The sequence below is a fragment of the Onychostoma macrolepis genome, chromosome 01, assembly GCF_012432095.1.
Source record: "Onychostoma macrolepis isolate SWU-2019 chromosome 01, ASM1243209v1, whole genome shotgun sequence".
In the NCBI taxonomy this organism is placed as follows: Eukaryota; Metazoa; Chordata; class Actinopteri; order Cypriniformes; family Cyprinidae; genus Onychostoma; species Onychostoma macrolepis.
In genome coordinates, this window is record NC_081155.1 from 27,468,670 (window position 1) to 27,495,689 (window position 27,020).

The 27,020-nt window shown below is 38.4% G+C and overlaps 1 protein-coding gene across 16 annotated transcripts in view; it reads left to right on the forward strand.

Moving 5' to 3' along the window:
- LOC131540449 (male-specific lethal 3 homolog) overlaps positions 1–27,020 on the forward strand; it is a 223,412-nt gene that overhangs the window by 99,116 nt on the left and 97,276 nt on the right. For all 16 annotated transcript variants that reach the window (XR_009271275.1, XR_009271278.1, XR_009271276.1 and 13 more), the window contains one exon: positions 8,538–8,848. Coding sequence is in view for 11 of the 16 variants with exons in the window: in XM_058775266.1 (XP_058631249.1) it covers positions 8,538–8,848 (311 nt within the window). In the remaining 5 variants the exon portion in view is untranslated. The remainder of the gene's footprint in view (positions 1–8,537; positions 8,849–27,020) is intronic.

A 27,020-nucleotide genomic window follows, 5' to 3' on the forward strand; every position in this document is an offset into this window, starting at 1 on the left:
ATTACAATAGGCTAATGTAAGCAAAAGTTATTAGCATTTTTAGAAATTTCATTATAACTTTTGACCAAAAGGTGGCGCTGTCCCCAAACCTTTTGAGTACCATCAGGGCATGGGGCCGAAGAACCACACTGAGTTTCGTAACGATAAGTTAATGCGTTCGTAAAATATAGCATTTTACGACAAAATTCAACATGACCGACGGCCAAAATGTTATATGGTTGGACTCGGCATGATGCACCGAATCTAAAGAGACCAGTTTTGTGATTTTTAGCCTAACCATTCACAAGTTATAAGCAAAAATATGCATTTTTCATATCTCCTGACCACTAGGGGGCACAGTGCCAAAACACTGCAGGTAGCCTCAGGTCATGCTTCTTATAACACCCACCAAGTTTCGTCTCAATATGCCAAACCGTTGCGGAGATATAGCCTTAGATCCATTTTTCGTGGTTTTCGGCAAATTTCGTTAGCATGTTTTTCGAAAACGCTTTGGACGAATCAACTTGAATTCCATATCTTTTTGCCTCCATGGTCTGTAGATGATCTGAGCCAAATTTGGTGAGAATCGGACTAATCGTCTAGGACGAGTTCGACAAAGTAGGTTTTACGAACAATTGAATATAGCGAAAAAACTAAACCTTACGATTTTTGAATTTTGGACTTCATTCGACTCGGCATGAGCCAAATAATACGAGGAAAAGGGAATTTTCATTTTGTGGCTTACGGTTCAAAAGTTATTAGCATTTCAAAAGTGAAACTTTGGACAAGTGGTGGCGCTAGAGAGTTTGAGTTAGAGACTCCAAATTTGCTGCGGTTACTATTGAGACTGTCCTGTATCAGTGTGCCAAATTATACAACTTTCCCGCAATCGGTTCTATGGGCTGCCATTGACTTTGCGGCGGAAGAAGAAGAATAATAACGCCAACGGTTTCAACCTTCGGTGCTTGGCCCCTAATAATAACGCCAACGGTTTCAATAGGTGCCTCCGCACCTTCGGTGCTTGGCCCCTAATAACCCTAACAAACACAATAGGTGCCTACGCACCTTCGGTGCTTGGCCCCTAATAATAACGCTAACAAACACAATAGGTGCCTCCGCACCTTCGATGCTTGGCCCCTAATAACGTCAACGGTTTCAATAGGTGCCTCCGCACCTTCGGTGCTTGGCCCCTAATAACGCCAACGGTTTCAAGAGGTGCCTACGCACCTTCGGTGCTTGGCCCCTAACTAGGCTACCTTTGCCCCTCAGCAGAAATATACAGAAATTGAATAAAGTTATCAAACACTAAAAGCTAAACTAAATACAGATAAATACTTACAGCTATATAAAAGTCATTGATTTCCTCTTTTTTTCTTTTATTCTTGATGAACAGACATCACAGCAGCTGGTTATTAGGTTGTTTTGGCTGCTATTTCTTTAAGAGCTGTCACAGCTGAACGTGTCGCGGATCTGACATGCATCGTATTTTCTCTCAACTCTCATCACCTTTTCTGACCCATTTCAGCTCAGACCCATTTCACTCTCTACTAATGAACTGACGAGTTGAATCGGGTGTGTTATATGAGGGAGACAGTGCTGGGATTTTCCAGGACAGTTTTGAAAACCATTTCAGAGACATGTTCTTAATCTAACTTATACATAACATATTACATGCACGCACAGTTTTAAGGCAGCTTTAATCGCCTTTTTGGTAACTTCATGCCTTAACTGACCACGACATTGCATGCACGTAGTTTATTTCACGCTTTGATATGAATTGATACAGGCTACAGCATGTGCCGGTTTCCGCGATTGTTTGACTCGCGCCTGCCATCTCCGGATTGATGTGCTCGTGAAAGACGTTCTGCGAAATGCACTTTCTTGTCAAGTAAAAAAAAGACAGAAACAGCAGTTACGAGTGGGGTGGCCAACCCTAGGCTCCGCCCCTGCGTTAACAGCGTTAAATAATTTTAACACGTTAAACTGAAAAAAATTATCGCCTGTGTTACTGCGCTAATTTTGACAGCACTAATATATATGTATGTATATATATATATGTGTGTGTGTGTATATATTAGGGGTGGCACGGTACACAGATGTTACGGTTCGGTACGTACCTCGGTTCGGGGGTCACGGTTCGATACGATTTTGGTACAACAGGGGGGAAAAAAAATCTACTATGCTCAGTTTCTTTTCATTTATTTTGAACGGACAGTAGTGCAAATTAAAAAAAATGTAATATAGATGTGAAAATACTAAATATTATTACGTTATATATAAAATCTGTTTTGTTTTCATTGTGAGTGTACACAAATAAAAGCAGACATTTATACAGTGATTATTAATAAGACAATAAATGTTTAAAGTTGATTCTGCTGGTATAAGGAAACAGTTGAAGTGATCGCGCGTGCGTTGGCCTCTGTGTCACCGTTGGAACACGACTGAAGTACAAAGTATCATTTACATAATAAATAATAGTTTAGCATTCAGATACGTTACATCACAAATATGGAAATATTATGGAATATTTGGATTTGTGCCGAATGAGAGAGGTAGGATACACGGGCACAAAGCTCCATTTTGCAAACAGTTGAGTGCACGAGCCTTTAAAGCATACTCCTTTGTCAGTCTATTTGAGAGACACGTTCAGAATCAGCACATGGTCACTGTCTAGTGGGCTTAGTTTTCAAGTGCACAACTCATGACATTCGCTGTTCTTCTGCTGGCGGTTATCAAACAGCGCTGCATTACTGCTGGCGCCCCCTTCTGAATTGGGGGTGAATTGCCTGTATTCGTCGTAAGGCCTCATGCACCGAACCGAGATGCCTGTACCGTGACGGTTCGGTACGAATACATGTACCATGCCACCCCTAATATATATATATATATATATATTAGGGCTGTCAGTTTAACGCTTTAGCTTAATTAGTTATGAAAAAATAAAGCAATTAAAATATTTGAACGCAGTTAACACACTGGCCCCGCCCCCAGACCTGTACATCATCTTATATTTCATACAGTTGACTGTTGACAAATGTGATGCAGGGCAACAACTCTATAAATGCAGTTATGCCCTAAAATTCAAGATATTGGGGTAAAAACATGCACCTGTATGAGTTTTTGTCTCTTATTTATATCATATGATAATCATATCACACCAGCAAGGAGAGCAATATCACAGGAGTGCTGTTTTTGTCACGAAGAACACGAGTGCAAATGTGATTTTATACAACAGTTCAGTAAATAAGAAGTTAATATTGTGCAAAATTTAAACACAATATTGTGTATTTTTGTTCAATTTTGCCAACGAAAATATTACCTAAGAAGCCACAGCAGAACTGTTGTGCATCTCTAAGCAACACAGTTTAGTTTCTGAATGAATCCACATTTTGAACGAATCGTGTGAACCAATGTTAAAAAGCCCATTCATTAAAGAGGGCCGTTTACTTAATTCCTGAATGAATCCGTTTGAACAAATCGACTCATATAGACATTTTCCGCCACCTGCCGGTAGTTTTAGTTTATTCTTTAGAGTATCATTTCATTTATTAAATTAAAACAAATAAATAAATAAACATTACAGGGATAGTTCACCAAAAATAAATAAATAAATAAATTGTCACTCACCCTCATGTTGTTTCAAACCTAAATGGCTTACTTTCTTTTGCACAACATAAAAGAAGGTATTTTGAATACCGTTGGTAACTAAGCTGTTTTGGTCACTAGTAACATTTATTGCATGGACAAAAAATACTGAGATGTTTCTCAAATTATCTTATTTTATGTTCCATACTTTATGTTAGGCCATAGTAGCCTAAACATTTAAAACAATAATAGCTTTTAATTATATTTTGGGAGTTTCACAGCCATATTTAGTTTGCGATTAATTAGATTAATTAATCGCAGCACCCTGTAATTAATTAGATTAAAAATGTTAATCGACTGACAGCCCTAATAAAAAATAAATATATATATATATATATATATATATATATACATGTGTATGTGTGTATATATATATATATATATATATATATATATATATATATATATGATGTGACGAGTCGGTGGCCCTCCCCTTATTATCATCACCACCCCGTCCCTTATTCGCCGCCCTTCACCAGGCTCCCGACGGGAGTGGGTGGATGAGAGGAGGGGCGTGGGATCAACGCGGGCTGGCGGCATGTGATGAGGCACAGCTGGACTGAATGAAGCCTCATCACCGCCGCCGTTAAATGCCGAGCGCGCCTCTCCTCGAGAGACCGGTCTCTTACCCCGTGCATGCACGCTGGTGTCCTCGTGGGTCCAGGAAGGGCGTGTTGAGGGACGTCGCGCCGCCAAAGATGCGAGAGCTGCGGGATCCAGAGTCAGGTGAAAGCTGCACCCGTAGTTACGGCCGTCGGGCCAGGATGCCGGGTCGTCCATCCCGCCAATGCCCGTAAGAGGTAGAGGAAGAGCCGCCGCTCAGGAGAAGCCGCCGCCCCTCGTACCCCGGACCGTGGGAGCGCGTGCGCCCACCGGACTCCGCCCCTTCCTTGGACCCCTCCCTCCTTCTGGAACACTGCCCTCCTTCACGAATATATTCGGTCACGGTTCGATACCATTTCAGTACAACAGGAAAATAAAAATAATAATCTAATGTGCTCGGTTTCTTTATTTTGAACAGACAGTAGTACAAATTAAAAAAATGTTCCACCTAGATGTGGAAACACTAAATATTATTACATATATTTAAAATCTGCAGTACATAGAAAGGAAATTCAAATGGCAGAAAGCAACATTCTATTTGTTTTCCTTATTTTACAAAAGCACGTTTTGTTTTCGCCCGCCTCTGTGTCACCGTTGGAATGCGACTGAAGTACAAATAAGCCTATCATTTACATAATAAATAATAGTTTAGCATTCAGATAAGTTACATCGCAAATATGGAAATATTATGGAATATTTGGATTTGTGCCGAATGAGAGAGGTAGGATACACAAGCACAAAGCTCCATTTCGCAAACAGTTGAGTGTGCAAGCCTTTAAAGTATACTCCTTTGTCAGTCTATGTGAGAGACGCATTCAGAATCAGCACATAGTCAATGTCTAGGGGGCTTTGTTTCAAGTGCGCAACTCATGGCATTCGCTGTTCTTCTGCTGGCGGTTATCAAACAGCGTTGCATTGTTGCGGGCGCCCCCTTCTGGATTGGGGGTGAACTGCCTGTATTCGTTGTAAGGCCTCATGCACCGAACCGAGATGTCCATACCGTGACAGTTCAGTACGAATACATGTATCGTTCCACCCTTAATATGTATGTATGTGTGTGTGTGTGTGTGTGTGTGTATATATATATATATATATATATATATATATATATACATATACATACAGTGGTGTGATACAAGGGAATGCCAGGTACACACACACACACAGTCCCTGTCAGTCAGGACATTTACCGCCATGTACAGTTGTGCTCAAAATTATTCATACCCTTGGTAAATATGATCAAAGAAGGCTGTGAAAATAAGTCTGCGTTGTTTATCCATTTGATCTTACATTTAAACATTGTAAAAAGTCTAACCTTTTATTGAAGTAAAAAAAGTGAAAGTGGGGGAAAATCACATGAGGAAATAAATATTTTTTCTCTAGTACACAATGGCCACAATTATTGGTTCCTCTAGAAATTCTTATGATTAAAATATCTAATATGAAGTATATTCCCATTCATATTTGTATTTTTTATCACATCAGGGTGACTAGGAACATGAAGCTTCCTGTTTCACAGGATTATAAATATGAGGAACACAAAGGCCAAATTCCCTTAATCGTTGATCAAAAGGTGTAAAACAAAAGAATATATTTCTGATGCGCAGCAAAAGATTGTTGAACTTCACAAATTTAGAAAGTGGCTGTAAGAAAAGAGCTAAAACATTAAAAATCCCCATTTCCCCCATCAGGGCAATAATTAAGAGGTTCCAATCAACTAAAGATATTACAAATCTGTCTGGAAGATGATGTGTTTCTGTATCGTCCTAATGCACAGTGAGAAGGAGAGTTTGAGTGGCCAAAGACATTATTAAAATTTAAAGTTTAATCTGTTAACATTAGTTAATGCACTGCGAATTAACATGAACATTTTGATTAACTAACATCAGGAAACATTAATAAATGCTGTGAAAATATATTTTTCAATGTTAGTTAATGCATTTACTAATGTTAACAAATGAGGCCCTATTATAAAGTGTTACTAAAACCTTTAGTGATTCATAAGCATGTTTTTAACGATTTTGATCTATAAGCATTTGTGAAATATTTTTGCCTGCATTACAGTCTTCATCTGTGAGCTGAACTGTTTTACTGTTACATCCATGAAATGATGTGAATTCAGATGATTGTCGTGTCACGGGATGTCATAGGTCCATATCAAATTAGTGTCAAATTACTATTTGCAGCACAAAAAATGTATAAGACCACGTACGTGTATGTATCTTTGGATCTTTTTATGTTGTAATTAACATAATCATTAACCTAATTATAAAAAGTTGTATTGTCAATGCCCTACAAATGAACTGGTTCTAGGATTTTATTTATTTTTTTGTCCCTAAAACTGACAGAAAAAAATAAGGCCTAAGAGATTTCTTAAGCTGTAATGCAATACATAAATAAATACATACATACATACTGATTGTTTTTTTCTAGTGATTAAAGAGATGTTTAAAAGTCTCTCTCTCTCTCTCTCTCTCTCTCACCCACCTCCTCACCCCCACACTCAATACACACACTCACTCAGTTTGGTTTAGTTTTTCCTACAGTCACCAAACTCGGTATATACGTTGTTCTCATAAAGCCAGACAACTTTCTAATGTACAGTCATTAGCTACGACCAACAGGAAGCCAGCTATTTTTGTTTGAATGTCAATTTTTGGAAAAATCAGGCTGTACACTGTGTTCCAAATTATTATGCAAGTGATATATCAGTAGGATTTTGGTACAATAAAGAGTTAGATTTTTGTTTGTGTTGTTTTTCACATCTTTTTAGTTAACTGGTATCAATCTCAGACAGGTTTGTTCAATAGTTTGCCAGTTCTTAAATAAATGGAAACCCTACTTAAAGAGGTTGTTCCACATTATTAAGCAAGTCACAGTTCTCATGAAATATGGTGAGGAACAAAGATCTTTCTGAAAATGAAAAGTATGAAACAATGCAATGTCTTGCAAAAGGCATCAAAACAAACAATATTTCGCGAAAAGCAAATAGAAATTATTGAACTGTCAAAAGATTTGTGAGTGACTTAGAGCACAGAAGATCTTGGTCAGATAAAGATTTATTAAGGAAAGCTTTTGTCAAACAAATGAACTGTATTGTAATACCAGCTGTAAAAAAGCCTTCAAAATCAGTTTCATCAAAATCAGACAAAGTGTGCAACAGTTATTAGACACATCATGTTTCTCATTTCTCGCCATAATTTTGTTGCCTCGCCACGGCCAAACCGTTCGAGATATCAAAAATCCCTTCGCAATTTAGCGTCCCCGATGTCTTGAGATCATGTAGACCGAGTTTGGTTCTCCTCCCACATCCAAAAACAAACTCCAGCATATTCAGTTGTCAGACACGACTGGAATTTCAAATAGCACTGGCTTCTATGGTCAGATGAAACTAAAAAAAAAAAAAGAGCTTTTTAGCAGCAAACACTCAAGATGGTTTGGTGCACACAGGGATAAAAAAGTTTCCCATGTGTACAATGAAATATACTGCTGTATCTTTAATGTTGTGGGCCTATTTTTCTGCAGGAGGTCCTGGACATTGTTAGATACATGGCATCATGGATTTAATTAAATACCAACATATAAAAAATTTAAAACTGACTGTCCATGCTAGAAATAGTATAATGGGCCGTGGTTGGATCTTCCAACAGGACAATGATCCACAAACAAACATCAAAACCAAAACAAAAATGGGTCACTGAGAACAAAACCAAGCTTCTGCCGTGGCCGTCCCAGTCCTCTGACCTGAACCCTATAGAAAATGAGTGGGGTGAACTGAAGAGAAGAAGCACCAACATGGAGCTGTGAATCTGAAGGGTCTGGAGTGATTCTGGATGAAGGAATGGTCTCTGATCTCTTGTCAGATGTTCTCCAAACTTATCATGCATTATAGGTGAAGATTCAGAGCTGTTATCTTGGCAAAAGGAGGCTGCAAAAAGTATTGAATAAAAGGGTATGATTAATTGTGGCCAATGTGTATTAGAGAAAAACATTTATTTCATAATGAGATTTCTCTCCCATTTTAAATTCTTATTCTCCAATGAAAGGTTAGATTTTTGTATTTAAAAAAAAATAAAAGATCAAAAGGATTAATGATAGAGATTTATTTTCACAGCTGCCTTTGATCATATTTACCATGGGTATGAATAATTTTGAGCACAACTGTATGTGGGAAATTAAGGTGTACTCGGTACTGCAGGTACTAAAGATATAATGGTGATGATGTTGCATCTTTTTTTTTTTTTTTACGTTTTTTTTTAAGGAGTTTGAAATCCAATCAACATTGTTCATAATTTTCACTTTTATTAAAGGACTTTCAGAGAACGTTCCCCCAGTCCTGGCCAGAATCCCTCTACTCCCCAGTCCACAGACAGCCAACCAGCTCTGAGTGAATCCTCCAGTGTCCCTGTCATCATGGCAACCCCACCTAAGCGCAGACGCTGTGCCTACCTGGATTCCGATTCCACCCAATCTTTGCGTCGCTCAACACGCAATACATCTGGAGGGGATCGAGCAGCAGAGCCTGGGGGTGGTGGCAGCAGCAATGCTTCTCCTCAACCAAAGCGAAGGCCTGCTGAGGTGCAGGCACCACAACCCAAGTTCTTCCTCAACCTAGAGAAGAGTGAGTCACACTTTCTGTGTCCTGTTTTATTTCTTTAACAGCCAGAGACTCATTGCACCTTCAAAAAAATCCAACCGAGGTGCGTTGACCAAAAAAGTTTCCCAAAGAGTAAAATACTTGAAAAAAAGCCCGCACACTCTCAAAAATCAAAAGTCACAAGCGGGATGAAAGCAGTGTAAGCAATTTACTGAAAAAAACAAGGCAAACATTTCGGTCACATGTTGACCATTTTCAATGCCAAGCTAACAGTGTTGGAACTGGGAGCCATCTTGATTTAAGAAATCACATGATGATTTAAGAGATCACATGATTAAACTAGAACAAGCACTGATACAAAAAAAAGAAGAAAACAAAAAACACTGATGAATATGCTAAATGGGTCACAGTGAGATTGGTATCAATGGAAAGGAGAGACCATAAGCTTTAAAATGATATCCTAGTCAAAGTCATACCTTGAATGGTTTTAAAGATATACCCATTTGAATTATGGTCGCCTGCCCTCTTTTTCCAATTGAAAACCGTTTTTTGTTGATATCTTTCAAAATCCATTGCATTTAAAGGGATAAACTATTTATTTTACAGCTTAATTTGACCAAAGACATTTGTATATACAGTATATAAATGCTATTAAACCAGGCTGAAGCTCAAATTATTTTAAAGTATTTATTTGAATAAATATTTTAAAAGGCACTTTTACAAAGATTTACTAAAATAAGAAAGATTGAACAGAAGTGCTACATTTTTGCTTGAGAGAGAGGGTGTGTCAGTGTGTGTGTGTGTGTGTGTGTGTGTGCGCGTTTTTGTGACAAATGAGGACATTAATTTGTATAATGAATAAATCCTTGTATAATACAAGGAGAAGGTGACTTTTCATGACATTACCCCATGTCCCCACTTTTCAAAACGCTTATAAATCACACAGAATGGACTGTATTGAAAATCTGAAATAGCACAAAGTTTCCTGTAAGGGGTAGGGTTAGGTGTAGGGTTGGTTTAGGGCAATAGCACATACAGTTTGTACAGTATAAAAACCATTACGCCTATGGGATGTCCCCACTTTTCATAAAAACAAACGTACGTGTGTGTGTGTGTGTGTGTGTGTGTGTGTGTGTACCTGGTTTTCTATTCAGGTGGGTACTTAAACCTGAATACACACAGACTCATGAGGACTCGTGTCACGGGACCTAAATTGAGGTCCCCACAGGTAAACAAGCTAATAAATCACACAGAATTAAGTTTTTTGAAAATCTAAAAATGCAGAAAGTTTCCTGTAAGGGGTAGGTTTAGGTGTAAAAAGCATTACGCCTATGGAGAGTCCCCACAAGGATAGCAAACCAGACGTGTGTGTGTGTGTGTGTATGTGTGCGTGTGTGTGTGTGTATATGTGTGTGTGTGTGTGTGTGTCTGTGTCTGTGTCTTTGTCTGTATCTGCATCCTTGACTGTCATCTCGTGCGTACATGCAGTCACAGAGAGAAAGCGTGTGAGAGAGTGGTTGAGAGAGTAAATGAGTGAGTGAGTTTAACGCTTTGGCGATTTTGCTCTCTTTTGACAGTGACATTTCTCAAATTAATAAACAGAACTACACAAAGTATACTACACTACAAAGTATTGAACTATCTTTCTGAGGAGATCTGCTAGCTTGTTTACACAGAGCGCTGACAGGAGGATGGCTGGACCAATCACGTGCCGGTCAGTCGAAACGGGGCTTCCCAATGACAAATGATCAGCATTTATGTCACTGTTTGTGTACATTGCTAAGCTTTTTGATTGGTTTTATACAACGTTTAACTCCATATTTGGAGAGCAGAGATAGTGACGTTTCAGGGGATACCCGGAATGTAGGGAAATGCTCAGAAGTGACAAGAGGAGTTGAGAAAAGCAATGTTCATTTCCAGCGAATTTAGTAAAACTTTAAGTCAACTTTAATAGTCATTTAAATACCTTTACTCAATTATCTGGACTACGAAACTTTAGGAGATTATTTTTGAATGTCTGTTCTTTGAAATTAGCTAAAAAAAATAACGATTTTTTTCATTGTTTTTCCACATTATCTTATAATATAAGATTTAGTATCTTAAAATGTAACGTTGCGACTTCCGACTCATTTCTCCAGAACGGGTCACAAATAGTTAACAACACATTAAATTACACAATATCAAGATATAAAGAAAGAAAGAAAAAAGAAATGACCACAACGTGTACATTTAAAGCAATGGACAATATACATCAAATTGGGGAACAATGGTTGTCTGTTGGAGTTGACAAGAAAGTACAATTCATAAAAAAAACATGACAATTGAAGTTCTTCATTTAACCCCTTCGGATATACACAGTCCATATAATAGATCCCCTTAGCTTCACATTGTAACAGTCTTTTGTTAGAATCACCACCTCTTCTTGAATTGGTCAATCTCTGAATACCAGAAAATCACATATCACTAAGCTTATTATGAAAGTATATTGCTTACACTGCTTTCATCTTGCTTGATTTTTGAGAGTGTGCAGGCTTTTTTCAAGTATTTTACTCTTTGGGAAATGTTTTATTTCTTAACTGTAACTGTATGCATAATTTTAAGTAGTTTCATTTAAATCTGTTTCTAATATACAGTGCTTCCATTTATTATGCAAGTCAATATTCTAATCATATTTTTTTCCAAGCACATTTTACCAATTCCAAACCACATCACTTTTAATCACTACCGTTAATTTTGCATATAATGATTTATAAGTTGCATATGATTGTTAACCCTCAGGGGTCGACAAATACACCGATGTGTTTTGTAATTTTTTCCTAATAATGCAGAAAAGAACTTAAATTATTACATCATTCAGATCTGTAAAGGGTCTACTTTTATTTGTGTACACAATATCAACAAAACATTGTGCTTTTGTAAAATAAACAGCGCTCTTTTAGCCGTCTTGGTCTCCTTGGATATCTGATGGATGTCAATAAAAATGTGTCAACCAAAAATAATATATCTATAGAAAGCTTGAAGAGTCAACCATAGGTTTCTGAAGAGCATTTTAGAAGCCCTGTTTTAGTATGGTTTCTGTTTTCAAAACTGATGTGAGACAAGTGTGGTGCTAATCGGCAAGAGGAGGTACCAATAAAAGGTCCGTACACCATACTAATCAAGCAATAAAACTGTTTATTGTTGTTACTGTCACGAATCCTGTCCCTGCACGTTACAGTTACACAGCTGATATCAATAATACTGACAATGATCATAGGTAAATGCATAAAAGAATAATGATAATCAAATATAAACACATCAAAGAAGAATAATCATAAACCAGTGCATAATATAAGAATGATCATGAGTAAATGGATAAAAGATAATAATCATGAATGAATAATACACAAATTCGAGCATACACTAAAACTAAATCCCAAGCAAAGTGTTATAACCAATATACAACCTCAGAGCCGTGCCATCATCTTCACTTTCAAAAGACTGGGGAGCCCGTTTCAGTCACAGTAGAAGACCAACACTTGTCCGAGAATGCCAGGCGATGCGCGCTTATCCCACGGCTGAGCTTCCACTGTCATTGAAAGAAACCCCTTTTTTTATACTTTAAAATTTAGGTGCGGTTTAAGAACAACCCTCCAAGCGAGAGAGAAAGCGAACTGGCCAGGCTCACTCCCCCTCCCAATTGGGTGCACTTCGTTTTAATTACACTTTTATTTAATTTCGCAATATATGACATCAGAATTCTGCACCTTAAGAATGGCTACATTAAAATGGTTACATCTAATCTGCTACATTAAATTTACACTCCAGTGGATAAACACCAGTATTCAAAAGTCTATGGGATAGACTCTCTCTGTGCTTTCCCAAGAGACAGTGGTGTTAGTTTGTATCACTTTCAACCTTGAAAATCTTCCCCTCCTGTTCCATTCCCACACTGTTCATCCGTTGAGCGCACAAACCAACCCATCCTTTACAAGCCCAAAGTGGGTGGAGCCGGCCGTTGCCATCTTGGTCTTTTGGAGCCAATCTCTAGGGACCAGTCGATGAATTGCAGTTTAAGTCACTTCCGTGTTGGTTTCAAGAGAGAGTGCCGCTTGGTCAGTACCGAATTAATTTGTCTTATCGTGCTTGATAGTGTGTTCATATAGTCTAATGTAATGCTATCCAAAGGATGCCAAGAAAAAAAGTGCACAATTAACGTGTTAATTTTGACTAATATATACAAAATTCTGGCATGAAACTCTAGATGGCGCAGTCTGATAGATCTAACTCAATATGACATAATGACATCATCACATGGCACAGCTGATTGGTTCTCTCCTGTATCGGTAGCCATTGAGCTCGCAGCTCAACATTCAAATACTTGGCAGTGTTTGCAGTAGCAGCGCATTTCAGAAATGTCTGAAATCAATGTCTAAGATAAGTGAATGCTCTTTTAATCCATATCGCTGTGCGTGGTCTGTCTTATAGAATTAAAAAATGAGCAACCATAAACAAGGTTAAAATAAGTGGCATGTTAGCAGTTTGCATCGTATGTAGGAGTGAAATATTAAGCATATTAGCATCAGCATTTACACATCTGTGTTTATGCAGCTGGAGCAAACCCAGTTTAGAGCATGTAATCGCTCTAAGGTCACGCCGATAGACATGAAAACAGGTTAAATAAAATAAGCATATGCTGTGTATGCATTTCAACCGGGGTTTGCTATATTCAGTGGCGTGATCTCAATGTCAGGTTTGTTTAAATCTAAGGTTGATGTTTTATTAGCTGTGCTGAGTGTGCGGTTGATTTCAGCTGCATGCAGCGTCAAAAGCATGCGCTTTTATCAATCCAAATGGCTCTATACAATTAGAAAATATTGTTATATGGGGTCTTATCTATCGGATTACAATGCATATTCTTGTTAAACCTTTAGACGCCAGGGTTATTTGGAACATCAAGATTTCAAAAGCTTGTGGCTTGAAAGGGTTTAAAAGATAGAGATCTACTGTAAATTAGAAAAATGTTGGGCATGACTGAAAGTTTATGTAGGGTGTAAATATACTAATCTAATTTGCATATTATGACGTCATCAGGGCGGCGGCCCTCTTGAATTTCATAATTTTCCTTTCTTTCAGGAAATAATAGATATTGAATTGATGTTTGAACTTATTTGCATTGTTTTTTTTTTTTTTTTTGTCTTTTAACCTCATTCCAAATGATCAGAAAAGAGGAAACCAACAATAAAACAGGAGAAAATACCATTGTTGTTAAATTATTATTTTTTTGTTTATTTGGATCCCCATTAGCTTCCACAGAGTAGTTGCTAGTCTTCCTGGGGTCCTCAACTCAATCCAAAACAGACAATCGTACAAACAGATAAAAAAACAAACAAAAACAAAAAAAAAAGAACAAAAACAAATTGACATCACATCACAAACTATACATCTCAGCAGAAGCAGCACTTAAAAATATACATCTACATTTTTGTAAGCATGTCTTCACATTTTCTTCGAAATACATATGTACAGTTACTCTTTCTTATATTTATGGGAACCATATTCCAAGCAACAAAACCTCGATAAAGTACAGTCTTTTTCATCAAATTTGTTCGTGGACACGGTAAAAAATTTTTTATCCCTACTCACTTGATGTGTTTTATAATCATTTCTAAGTCCCACATAAACAAGCTTTTCAAAGAAAAAACAAGGAGTATGATAAAAAAATATACCAGCAATCGTTAATGTAATTTAACCTTCACCGGCAGCCACGATAACTTTCTATGCATATTACTTACATTGGCCCGAAACTGATAATGAAGCATTAACCTGGCTACTCTGTTCTGAACCATCTGAAGTTTTTTTTAGGTGTTTCTCCGAAGCACTTGACCATACCATAGGGCAGTACTCAAGATGCGATAAAACTAATGACTGTACCACATCTTTTAAAAGTGAAGATGGGATAAATGCAGAACATTTCCTGGCCACCGCTATACCTTTTTCCATAGTACTGACTATATTATCTATATGTTTGGACCAGGACAACGTATTGTCAAGCATCACACCCAGCAACTTAACATATGTTACTTGTTCTATTGGCACCCCATTAATAAATAAATTCAAATTAGCAGCTTTAGTCATACTATTTTTGTTACTAAAAACAATACATTTGTTTTTTTCTAAATTTAAAATCAATTTATTCATTCGAACCCACTTAGTAATTGTTAACAACTCATCAAATTTTCCTGAAGCTCAGTTAATGTATGTGCTGTGGAAAACATTGTAGAATCATCAGCATGCATAACTATATTTGCCTTATCAACAACATATGGTAAATCATTTATAAAAATGGAAAACAATAATGGACCTAATCAACTACCCTGTGGTACACCACAGTAGATATTTTTAGCCTCCGAGAAAGATCCATTATAAAACACTCTGTTTTCTATTAGAAAGATAACTTTCAATCCAATCAAGAGCTGTGAGTGAAAAACCATAACATTTTAGTTTAGCAACAAGAATGTCATGATCAATAACATCAAAAGCTGCTGTATAGTCTAATAAGACAGCACCGACCAATTTCTTATCATCTAGGTTTGCTAACCATTCGTCTGTCATGTGTATAAGAGCAGTACTTGTGGAGTGTCGTGGGATGCATTCCCAAAAGCAGGTTATGTGACATACCCGGGTATGTTTGAGAATAAGTGAGCGGATAACCTCAGCTTTCGGTTCCAAAATCGGAGGTTACTTTCAGGGTATGTGGCAACCATAGCAACTTGTTTTCTGAAGATAACCTGCTCCGGAGCAGGTTATGTTCCAGGGTTAGTTCACTTCAGCGCTATCAGAGCATGTATGATCTACTGATGAGCCTTCAGTAGGCGTGACAGATATATGCAATATTATATATTATTACAATACAGTTATGTATATAGCCTACTATATACAGTGAGGAAAATAAGTATTTGAACACCCTGCTATTTTGCAAGTTCTCCCACTTAGAAATCATGGAGGGTCTGAAATTGTCATCGAGGTGCATGTCCACTGTGAGAGACATAATCTAAAAAAAATCCAGAAATCACAATGTATGATTTTTAACTATTTATTTGTGTGATACAGCTGCAAATAAGTATTTGAACACCTGTCTATCAGCTAGAATTCTGACCCTCAAAGACCTGTTAGTCTGCCTTTAAAATGTCCACCTCCACTCCATTTATTATCCTAAATTAGATGCACCTGTTTGAGGTCGTTAGCTGCATAAAGACACCTGTCCACCCCATACAATCAGTAAGAATCCAACTACTAACATGGCCAAGACCAAAGAGCTGTCCAAAGACACTAGAGACAAAATTGTACACCTCCACAAGGCTGGAAAGGGCTACGGGAAATTGCCAAGCAGCTTGGTGAAAAAGGTCCACTGTTGGAGCAATCATTAGAAAATGGAAGAAGCTAAACATGACTGTCAATCTCCCTCGGACTGGGGCTCCATGCAAGATCTCACCTTGTGGGGTCTCAATGATCCTAAGAAAGGTGAGAAATCAGCCCAGAACTACACGGGAGGAGCTGGTCAATGACCTGAAAAGAGCTGGGACCACCGTTTCCAAGGTTACTGTTGGTAATACACTAAGACGTCATGGTTTGAAATCATGCATGGCACGGAAGGTTCCCCTGCTTAAACCAGCACATGTCCAGGCCCGACTTAAGTTTGCCAATGACCATTTGGATGATCCAGAGGAGTCATGGGAGAAAGTCATGTGGTCAGATGAGACCAAAATAGAACTTTTTGGTCATAATTCCACTAAACGTGTTTGGAGGAAGAAGAATGATGAGTACCATCCCAAGAACACCATCCCTACTGTGAAGCATGGGGGTGGTAGCATCATGCTTTGGGGGTGTTTTTCTGCACATGGGACAGGGCGACTGCACTGTATTAAGGAGAGGATGACCTGTATTGCGAGATTTTGGGGAACAACCTCCTTCCCTCAGTTAGAGCATTGAAGATGGGTCGAGGCTGGGTCTTCCAACATGACAATGACCAAGCACACAGCCAGGATAACCAAGGAGTGGCTCTGTAAGAAGCATATCAAGGTTCTGGCGTGGCCTAGCCAGTCTCCAGACCTAAACCCAATAGAGAATCTTTGGAGGGAGCTCAAACTCCGTGTTTCTCAGCGACAGGCCAGAAACCTGACTGATCTAGAGAAGATCTGTGTGGAGGAGTGGGCCAAAATCCCTCCTGCAGTGTGTGCAAACCTGGTGAAAAACTACAGGAAACGTTTGACCTCTGTAATTGCAAACAAAGGCTACTGTACCAAATATTAACATTGATTTTCTCAGGTGTTCAAATACTTATTTGCAGCTGTATCATACAAATAAATAGTTAAAAATCATACATTGTGATTTCTGGATTTTTCTTTTAGATTATGTCTCTCACAGTGGACATGCACCTACGATGACAATTTCAGACCCTCCGTGATTTCTAAGTGGGAGAACTTGCAAAATAGCAGGGTGTTCAAATACTTATTTTCCTCACTGTATATATATATATATATATATATATATATATATATATATATATATATAGTTGTATGCTATTTTAATGATAAAGCGCTAATATAAGTAATAAATAAGGTTAGCCTATATATTGCTCTAATATGGTTATTATATTTTATTGGCATATATAACAGTTATCTGTATAAATTATAAAACACTATTATGACAAGGTAATGTTTAATTTATTATATTAGCCTATATATATATTTATTACATTTTATATTATCTCACACATGGATCGGCATTTTCTATAATGTATTTCTATAATAAAAATACATATCTGATATGACTTAATATATTATTAGCATCAAACAAACAAACAATACAATTCTTATTCTCAAGGATTAAAGATTAAACGGAAAAAAAATAAAAATGATTGCAAAACCATCAGTTAGGTGGCGATATGCACTATGCATAAGGCCTACATGACCTTTGAACAGAAGAAGAAGAAAGAAGCAGTATGGCGTGCTTATTCTTAGCGTCCGTTTCCATAGTGACTCGTCGATTCGTCGCTCTGTTGAGAATGTCTTGAGTCTTAACCAGGAACATACTCTGAGTTGAATGAACTTACTCCCGGACGCGTTTTTGGAACCACATACCTCAAGTAAGCAAGATTTGGGGTCAATCAACCGAAAGTTCAGGGTTTATCTGACAGTAAGTTAACCATGCTTTCTGGAATACACTCCTGGGGCCTGTTCTTCGTACCACGTTTATTACATCTGAGATGATTTGAAAGATGCCAGATCTTCTAATCCTGATAACTGATCTCTGGCTAATTTGGTTCTTTAAACGAATTTGCGTATTAGATTAAAATATCTGGATTAAGTTGTCTAAGATTACTGCGCGTTCTCGTGTTCCCCGAAAAGGGCAGATGTATTGATCCTCGAAACCACGATCAGCAATGCAGCGATTGGCCGGCGGCAAGACAGCAACGTAATGACATCATATCTTTAAAAAAGACACCTGACGAAAACGTTGACAAATTTCTGGACCTTTATAAGGAAACAGCTGAGCGAACAAAACTACATCAATGTTATAATTGATAAATGAAATGTGCACTGTTTTTAATGTATTTGTAATTTTTTTTACATGATTCCCAATTATTTATATTCATGATTTCTAGTATTTGTAGGCTACAGGCTTACATTTTTATGTCAATGTTGTAATTAGCAATTCATTTAATTTTATCTTTGAAGCAAATTTCTTATGTGACAGCATTAATTAATGTTTCTTAGAGATCAAGTTGTCTGCATCTCCTGCGCTCCATCAAGCCACTCCCATAATAGCTGTCATCACTCAAATTAATGCACGATTCAGACTTTATAGCATGTGTGTAAGACTCCAATACAATTATAAAGTAATTATTTCATCACTAATAAATCTTTCAATGAGTAAAACTGGCTGTGTCTATAGTATTATAGACTACACAGCATAGTTATATTATATTATTATATTGTTATATTATTTTCAAATTAATTTTTTAATTATAATTATTTTAAATTATTGTCAATTCTGTAAATTAGTAATCAGTATCAATTCTGCTTAAAAGGATGCAATCTAATCCTGTTTACATTAAATAAACCGCAACTCCGGAATGAGCTTCGAAGAACCAAATGATCCCAGATCAAGCGAAATCGTCAACAATCAAATCCAGCTAACTGAGTTAGCAACGTACGAAGAACGGACCCCTGGTCTGTAACCATGTTGTGCATTAGTAAATAATCCATTCTAAAATATTGTAAAATTTGTTTAAAAATAATTTTCTTCAAGAGCTTTCTCAAAATAGGAAGAATACTAATTGGCCTACAGTTAGATCCTAAAAAATCTGTTTTTCCCTTTGGTATAATTTTAGATGCTTTCCATAGATTCGGATACACACCACTAAGCAAACATCTATTAAATATATGACAGATTGGTTGAACAAGCTGATTAGCTACTGTTTTTAGCAATTTGCCATCTAGATGATCAACTCCACAAGATTTATCATCTGGAATTGAAAGCAACTTCTGTTCTACTGTGTTTTGATCATTAGGACTAAAATTAAAACAACATATTTTATCTTTCATCATTTTAACAATAGGGATACACACTAATCGTGAGTCATTAATATACATGTTAGATCTTAAATTATTCACTTTATTAATATAAAAGAAAGTGTTAAAATAATTAGCTATATCTAAGGGTTTAATGATAAACTGGCCCTCATTTTCCACACACCCTTGAAAATTGTTCGTCTTTCTACACATTATTTCATTTAATGTTTTCCACAATTTCTTACTGTCACCAGCTGCACATCTTATTTTATTATTATAATATTCCCTCTTTTTGATATAATTTAATTTTGTAACCTTATTTCTCAACTTACGATACAATTGTTTATGGTAATTTCCTGATTTCTGCACAGCCTCCTTTGCCTCATCTCTTTGAAGCATTAATGACCTCAGATCTTTATCGAGCCAAAGTGCATTTTTAGCTTTTACTGATCTTTTTGTAAGTGAAGCATATTTGTCAATTAACTTATTTACTATATCCATAAAAGTATTGAGGGCTATGTTGACATCTTTTTCTTGACATACTTCTGTCCATTGCACACTCTGAACTTCATTAATGAATAAATCTTTGTTGAATCTTTTATATGACCTGGATAATACAATCCTAGTTACTGAATTAATTATTTAATTAATTAATTTTTGTCTTTATGGTTATTGCAATCAAATTATGGTCACTACAGCCAACTGTGACTGATACTGCCTTAGAACACAATTCCTTATTGTTGGTAAATATGAGGTCAATGCAGCTAGAAGTACTAACATTGTTAACCTTCGTACTAATTCTTGTTGGTTGAGTAATCAACTGTGTAAGATTACAAACATCAGCCATTGTTCTTAACTTTTTTGTCAATGAGCAGTTTTTTAATAGCCAATCAATATTAAAATCACCAAGTAAAAATATGTCCTTATTTTCTTCTGTTACCCTATCCATATTTTCACATAGAATGTCCAAATACTGCACATTAGCACTGGGAGGCCGATAACAACAACCAACTAAAATTGGTTTGCAGTGTGGAACGAGATCTCAACTCCAAAATGTTCCTTAATATAAAAAGCTACTCCGCCTCCATATATATCCCGATCTTTCCTATACAATTTATAACCATTAATCATAAGCTCAAGATTACTCATAGCTGAGTCTAGATGTGTCTCAGACAATGCTAAAACTTTAATGTTATCTGAATTACATATCCTCGCCACCTCATTTGTTTTATTCCTTAGGCTACATATATTTAAATATGCAAAAATCATTCCTTTCTTTGACAACATCGATAAGAGCCTCAGAAAAGTCTTCATTAATAAAAATATTTGTACCCTTTAGCTTCTTGGCTGAAGACATGATAGACTGTAAAAGTTTAACAACAATTTTTCTGGGCTTACCCCCCTCTTGATACTGTCCAATCCTTTGAGCTCGTTCAATTTCCATTTCTGAGTCATCTAGTCCCAATTTACTTAAGATAATTTCCCGAACTTTTACTTCAGATTTCGTCCAGTTTTCGTCCAGTTTTCGTCTTTTTCATCAGCGATCCCATCCACAATAATATTTGACCTTCTCATCTGATTTTCAACATAATCCAGTTTGACAAGGAATCCATCCAATTCCTCCTTTGATTTGATAACATCCTTTTCAAACTGCCTTATCTTTACCTCAACATCCTTGTATCCAGTCATCAATGTGAATTCCAGACTTGCCTTAACATCTTGAATATCTCTGATCACTCCATCCAGTCTTTTGTTTGTTCCATCCGCATTCAGCTGGACAAAACTCTTGAAGTTGTCCTGTTGTTGATGAAGCATCTCTCGGTAAAATCTCTCTGCTGTTCCATTAACTGAGTAAATGTACTCATTGTAATAAATGAGTCATCCTCAGGAGGTGAAGTTTTAGTTTGTTTGGGAGGCACAATGTCTTACCAAGATGTACCCAAAAAATGCAAGGAGGTAGATGTTCAAGCTCAGATGGAGTATATTGAAGCTCAGACATCCAGGGCCTAGCGCAACTGAAACTCTGAAGTTGAGAGGCGCACAAACTTGTCAAAAAACTCAATAATGCCCACAATTCGTAACAATAACAAAGTCCTTACTTCATATGAGCCACAAGTTTCTGGTGAATATTCGGGAGAAGCCGAATATTCACCAGAAGAGACGGACAGCAGCTCGTAAGTGTTGCGATACTTAGTCATAGATCTGTTGTTTAAATTATTTACTTGCTGTTGGGAAGGAATACTTTCGTTTCCCTTCTATTTCTATTCTGCATTTTCGTTGAGGTTTCGTTGTTTGATTGCACTTTCTGTTAATTATAATAATTTGCACCTCGGCTAAGAAGGAACCTGGATCATTTTCAGTGCTCCTTGCAAGCGAAGTGTTAGTTTCGTCTTGAGTTATTTGCACAAGGCTATTGGCTGGGCCAATCAGAAGCTGGCCACAGCTGTTTTCACGGTAGTGTGTTAAGGCTGTATTTATCAGAGGTCCGAGCGCTGACGCGGAAGCATCAGCGAAGCGTTCAGCCTCCTCGTGTGAAGACCGGCGAGGGTAAAGACCATCGACTTTTCCTGCGCGACTTTAACCGAGCAACGACACCGAGCGACACACTTAAGTATCTTTTCTTTTTTCCCCCTTCCCTTACACACTTTCCGTTTCCATCCTCTTTCCTGCCACCTCTATCATGTGTTTCCAAACTATTCCGGTTCTCTCTCAACCACGCCTAACGTCCCACGCAGACGGCAACGTAATCCTGCTAACCTGCGCCTTATCTCTACCTCCTTCACTACACCTCTTTCCTTCTCTGTGGGTCTCTGGAATTGTCAGTCAGCTGTCAACAAAGCTGACTTCATTTCTGCTTTTTCTTTAAAATCCACGCTCAGCATCTTGGGCTTGACTGAGACCTGGATTCGTCCAGAAGACTCAGCAACCCCAGCTGCTCTCTACTAATCTCTTTCTCTCACACCCCGGCAAGTTGGCGGGGTGGAGGCACTGGTCTGCTCATTTCTAACAATTGGAAATACTCAACCCGCTCTTCCCTATGCAATTACAACTCATTTGAATCTCATGCCATTACTGTATCAGCTCCGATAAAACTCCAGATCGTGGTCATTTACCGTCCCCTAGCCAAATTCTAGCCACCTTCCTAGAGGAGCTGGACGGGCTGCTGTCCTCTTCGTGGAGGATGGCACTCCACTCCTAGTCTTTGGTGATTTCAACATTCACCTAGACAAGCCTTATGCTACAGACTTCCATGCACTCCTAGCTTCGTTTGATCTCAAACGCCTTACCACTACTAGCACGCACAAATCAGGCAACCAACTTGACTTAATTTACACACGCAATTGTACTGCAGATAACATTCTGGTACAACCGCTACATACTTGGACCATTTCTTCATTACATTTACATTACACTTTGCTTCTCCTGTGCCACCAACCCCTACCAGTTACTTTTAGACGAAACCTGCGCCCCTTTCTCCTTCCCATCTTTCCTCTGTGGTATCCTCCTCTCTTCCTTCACCCACCCATTTCTCATCTCTGGATGTAAACGCAGCTACTGAGACTTTATGCTCTACCTTAACCTCTTGTCTAGACGACATTTGTCCTCTCTCCTCTAGGCCCGCACGGGCTGCTCCTTCCAACCCCTGGTTATCCGAGGTTCTTCGTGAACATCGGACTACACTCAGAGCGGCAGAGAAAATGGCGCAAATCAAACGATCTGTCGGACCTCAGTAGGTACCAGTCTATGCTCACATCCTTCTCTGCTAAAGTCCACACTGCCAAATCCTCACATTTCCATAACAAGATCGACAGCGCTCCAGACATGCGTAATCTCTTCAGAACATTTAATTCCCTCCTCTGTCCCCTCCACCTCCTCCCTCCACCTCTATTACAGCTGATGACTTTGCCACTTTCTTTACAGACAAAACTAGATCAATCAGTGGTCAGTTTTCACCTCCACGCACACAGGACCCTCACCCTACCACATCCACTGCTAAAACTCCCATCTTTTCTTTCTGTCCACTCACTGAAGCTGAAGTATCCAAGCTTCTCCTCTCCAACCATCCTACAACATGTCCTCTTGACCCAATCCCTCACACCTTCTCCAAGCAATCTCACCCACACTCTTACCTGCACTCACACATATCATCAACACATCCCTACTCACAGGTAACTTCCCATTGCGTTCAAGCAGGCTCGGGTAACCCCACTGCTCAAAAAACCTACATTAAACACTTCTCTTATAGAAAACTACAGACCTGTCTCTCTCCTTCCGCTCATAGCGAAAACACTTGAACGAGTTGTCTTCAACCAAGTCTCACTGTTTCTTTCACAGAACGACAAACTGGATGCTAAACAGTCAGGTTTCAGGAGGGGCCATTCAACTGAGACTGCGCTTCTCTCTGTCACTGAAGCCCTGTGAATTGCAAAAGCCCATTCCAAATCATCAGTCCTCATTCTGCTGGACCTATCTGCCGCTTTTGACACTGTCAATCATCAGATACTCCTGTCCACCCTCTCATCACTGGGCATCTCTGGCATTCCACTTCGCTGGTTTGAATCCTATCTCACTGGTAGGTCTTTCAGGGTGGCCTGGGGAGGTGAGGTATCCAAAGCACATACACTGGTCACTGGGGTTCCTCAGGGATCAGTTCTTGGACCCCTCCTCTTCTCCACATACACTACATCACTGGGTCCCATCATACAGGCACATGGATTCTCATACCATTGCTACGCTGATGACACACAGCTCTACCTCTCTTTTCAACCAGATGATCCAACGGTAACTGCAAGGATCTCAGGTTGCCTGGTGGACATCTCGGCATGGATGAAAGAACATCACCTGCAGCTCAACCTGGCAAAGACTGAGCTTCTTGTCCTCCCTGCCACTCCGACTCTACAGCATGACTTCACGATCCAGTTAGGTTCATCAACAATAACCCCATCAACTTCGGTCAGAAATCTTGGTGTAATCTTTGATGATCAGCTGACCTTCAAAGACCACATTACAAAACTGCTCGATCTTGCAGGTTTGCACTATATAACATCAGAAAGATCAGGCCCTTTCTGACAGAGCATGCTGCACAACTTCTTGTCCAGGCCCTTGTCATTTCTAGGCTGGACTATTGCAATGCTCTTCTGGCTGGACTTCCGTCTAATACAGTCAAACCTCTACAAATGATTCAGAATGCAGCGGCACGACTGGTCTTCAACGAGCCCAAAAGAGCCCATGTTACACCTCTCTTTATCTCCCTGCACTGGCTACCAATCACGGCTCGCATCAAGTTCAAGACACTGATGCTTGCATATAGAACAACCACTGGCTCAGCACCCGTTTACTTGCACTCTCTATTAACAAACTACATCCCTCCAGAAATCTGAGATCTGCTAGTGAGCGACGCCTCGTGATACCATCACAGAGGCGCAAAATCACTCTCTAGATCATTCTCATTCACCATTCCTGGCTGGTGGAACGATCTTCCCACCTCTATCCGGAATGCTGGATCCCTGTCAATCTTCAAGCAACAACTGAAAACTCATCTCTTTCGACAGCACTTGACTTCATCCTAAACTTAAAAAAAAAAAAAAAAAAAAAATTATCTTTACTTATTCCTTCCTTTGGTAGTTTGTATTTATTTGAACAATGTCTGAGACTTGGTGTTGCAAGCACTTCGTATGTCTGATTGCCTCTTCAAGATTAATCGCTCGATGTATTCCCCAATTGTAAGTCGCTTTGGATAAAAGCGTCTGCTAAATGACTAAATGTAAATGTAAATGTAAGTAATAAAAAATGTGTAGTTATAACTAAGATTAATTTGATTAAAAGCGGATTAAGATTGGGCCTATTGCAGGTTACTGTTGCATCACACGACAAAGACAGGAAGTGAGGAAGTGATTCTGTGAGTGATAGTTGATGATATTACAATACTATATAGTAGTAAAACACATGTGAACAGTAGCCTACTTTTTGATCAGTTCATCAGTAATATTCAGGAAATAATAGATATTGAATGGATGTTTGAACTTATTTGCAAGGTTTTTTTTTCTTTTTTTTTGTCTTTTTATCCTCATTCCAAATGATCAGAAAAGAGGAAACCAACAATAAAACAGGAGAAAGTACTAAATTATTACTATATTACTATACTATATAGTAGTAAAATGCATGTGAACAGTAGCCTACTTTTTGATCAATTTATCAGTAATATTCAGGAAATAATAGATATTGAATGAATGTTTGAACTTATTTGCAAGGGTTTTTTTTGTTTGGTTTTGTCTTTTTATCCTCACTCCAAATGATCAGAAAAGAGGAAACCAACAATAAAACAGGAGAAAGTACTAAATTATTACTATACTACTATACTATATAGTAGTAAAACGCATGTGAACAGTAGCCTACTTTTTGATCAGTTCATCAGTAATATAACTCTAACAACAGCTCTCCTATGGACACTACGACCACGTTCACCCCTGTCACCCCCATCCCCGTTGAGCAAAGGGTCGAAATGATCACTTGTTTGTGCTTCGTGAACACTCTCGCCTTTTACGGCGGCACCATTGTGCTGCAAAGATGTACTGGGAGAAGCACGATTATTAGATGACCGATTGTCATTTCCAAAAGGCAAATATTTCCCTTCAGAGTCAGAATCAGCGAATAACATTTGCAACACATCCTCACGGTACAACTTTTTATTAGTCATTTGGCGATTTTCTCTCACAAATCTCACAACTTACCTGCACGCTATGAACTGAACTGCTTCCGCCTCGATGACACTATAGCTCACTTGCTCTGCTATTTCCTCAAACACTTTGAATAGGAACGTGACGTAATTTTGGTCTAGAATCGAAGTACTACATGTCTGCCATCTAGTGGTAGGGAATACAAATGAGAAATCACACCATATTAGGAACTACAGTCTATTTTATTAAGTATGATGTCTTGTCGCAATTGGCTTGTATTGTTGACATCAATTATCACATGGCACAGTTGATCGGTTCCCTCCTGTATTGGTAGCCAATGAGCTCGCTGCTCAACATTCAAATACTTGGCGGTGTTTGCTGTAGCATTAGCAGCGCACTTCAGAAACCCTCCACCTTCCCCAGCTCCACCTGTATAGATCTGCTACGGGGTGATCATGTATGCTATCGGGGTTATTCATATATGTTATATGTGCAGCAGCAATATTCCTTACATTCTCACAGCAGCATGTTGTGGATGTATAGGCAGAAGCAAGTCTCGGTATTTGCTCTGCCGCAGGACCTTAGCAGATCTATTCCGCTGAAAATGGAGCTTTGTGCTTGTGTATCCTACCTCTCTCATTTGGCACAAATCCAAATATTCCATAATATTTCCATATTTGTGAAGTATCTGAATGCAAAACTATTATTCATTATGTCAATTATAGGCTTTGTACTTCAGTCGCGTTCCAACGGTGACAGAAACGGGCGCACTGATGTTCGGTTCACTGTATTTTATTTTGATAAAGTACCAACTGCGCTGTCAAGTTAGCAATGCTGGAAGTTATGTTTTGTGTGTGTGTGTGTGTGTGTGTGCGCGATCACTTCAACTGTTTCCGTATACCAGCAGAATCAACTTAAAACACTCCCATCATTTATTGTCTTATTAATAATGCATTACTGTAA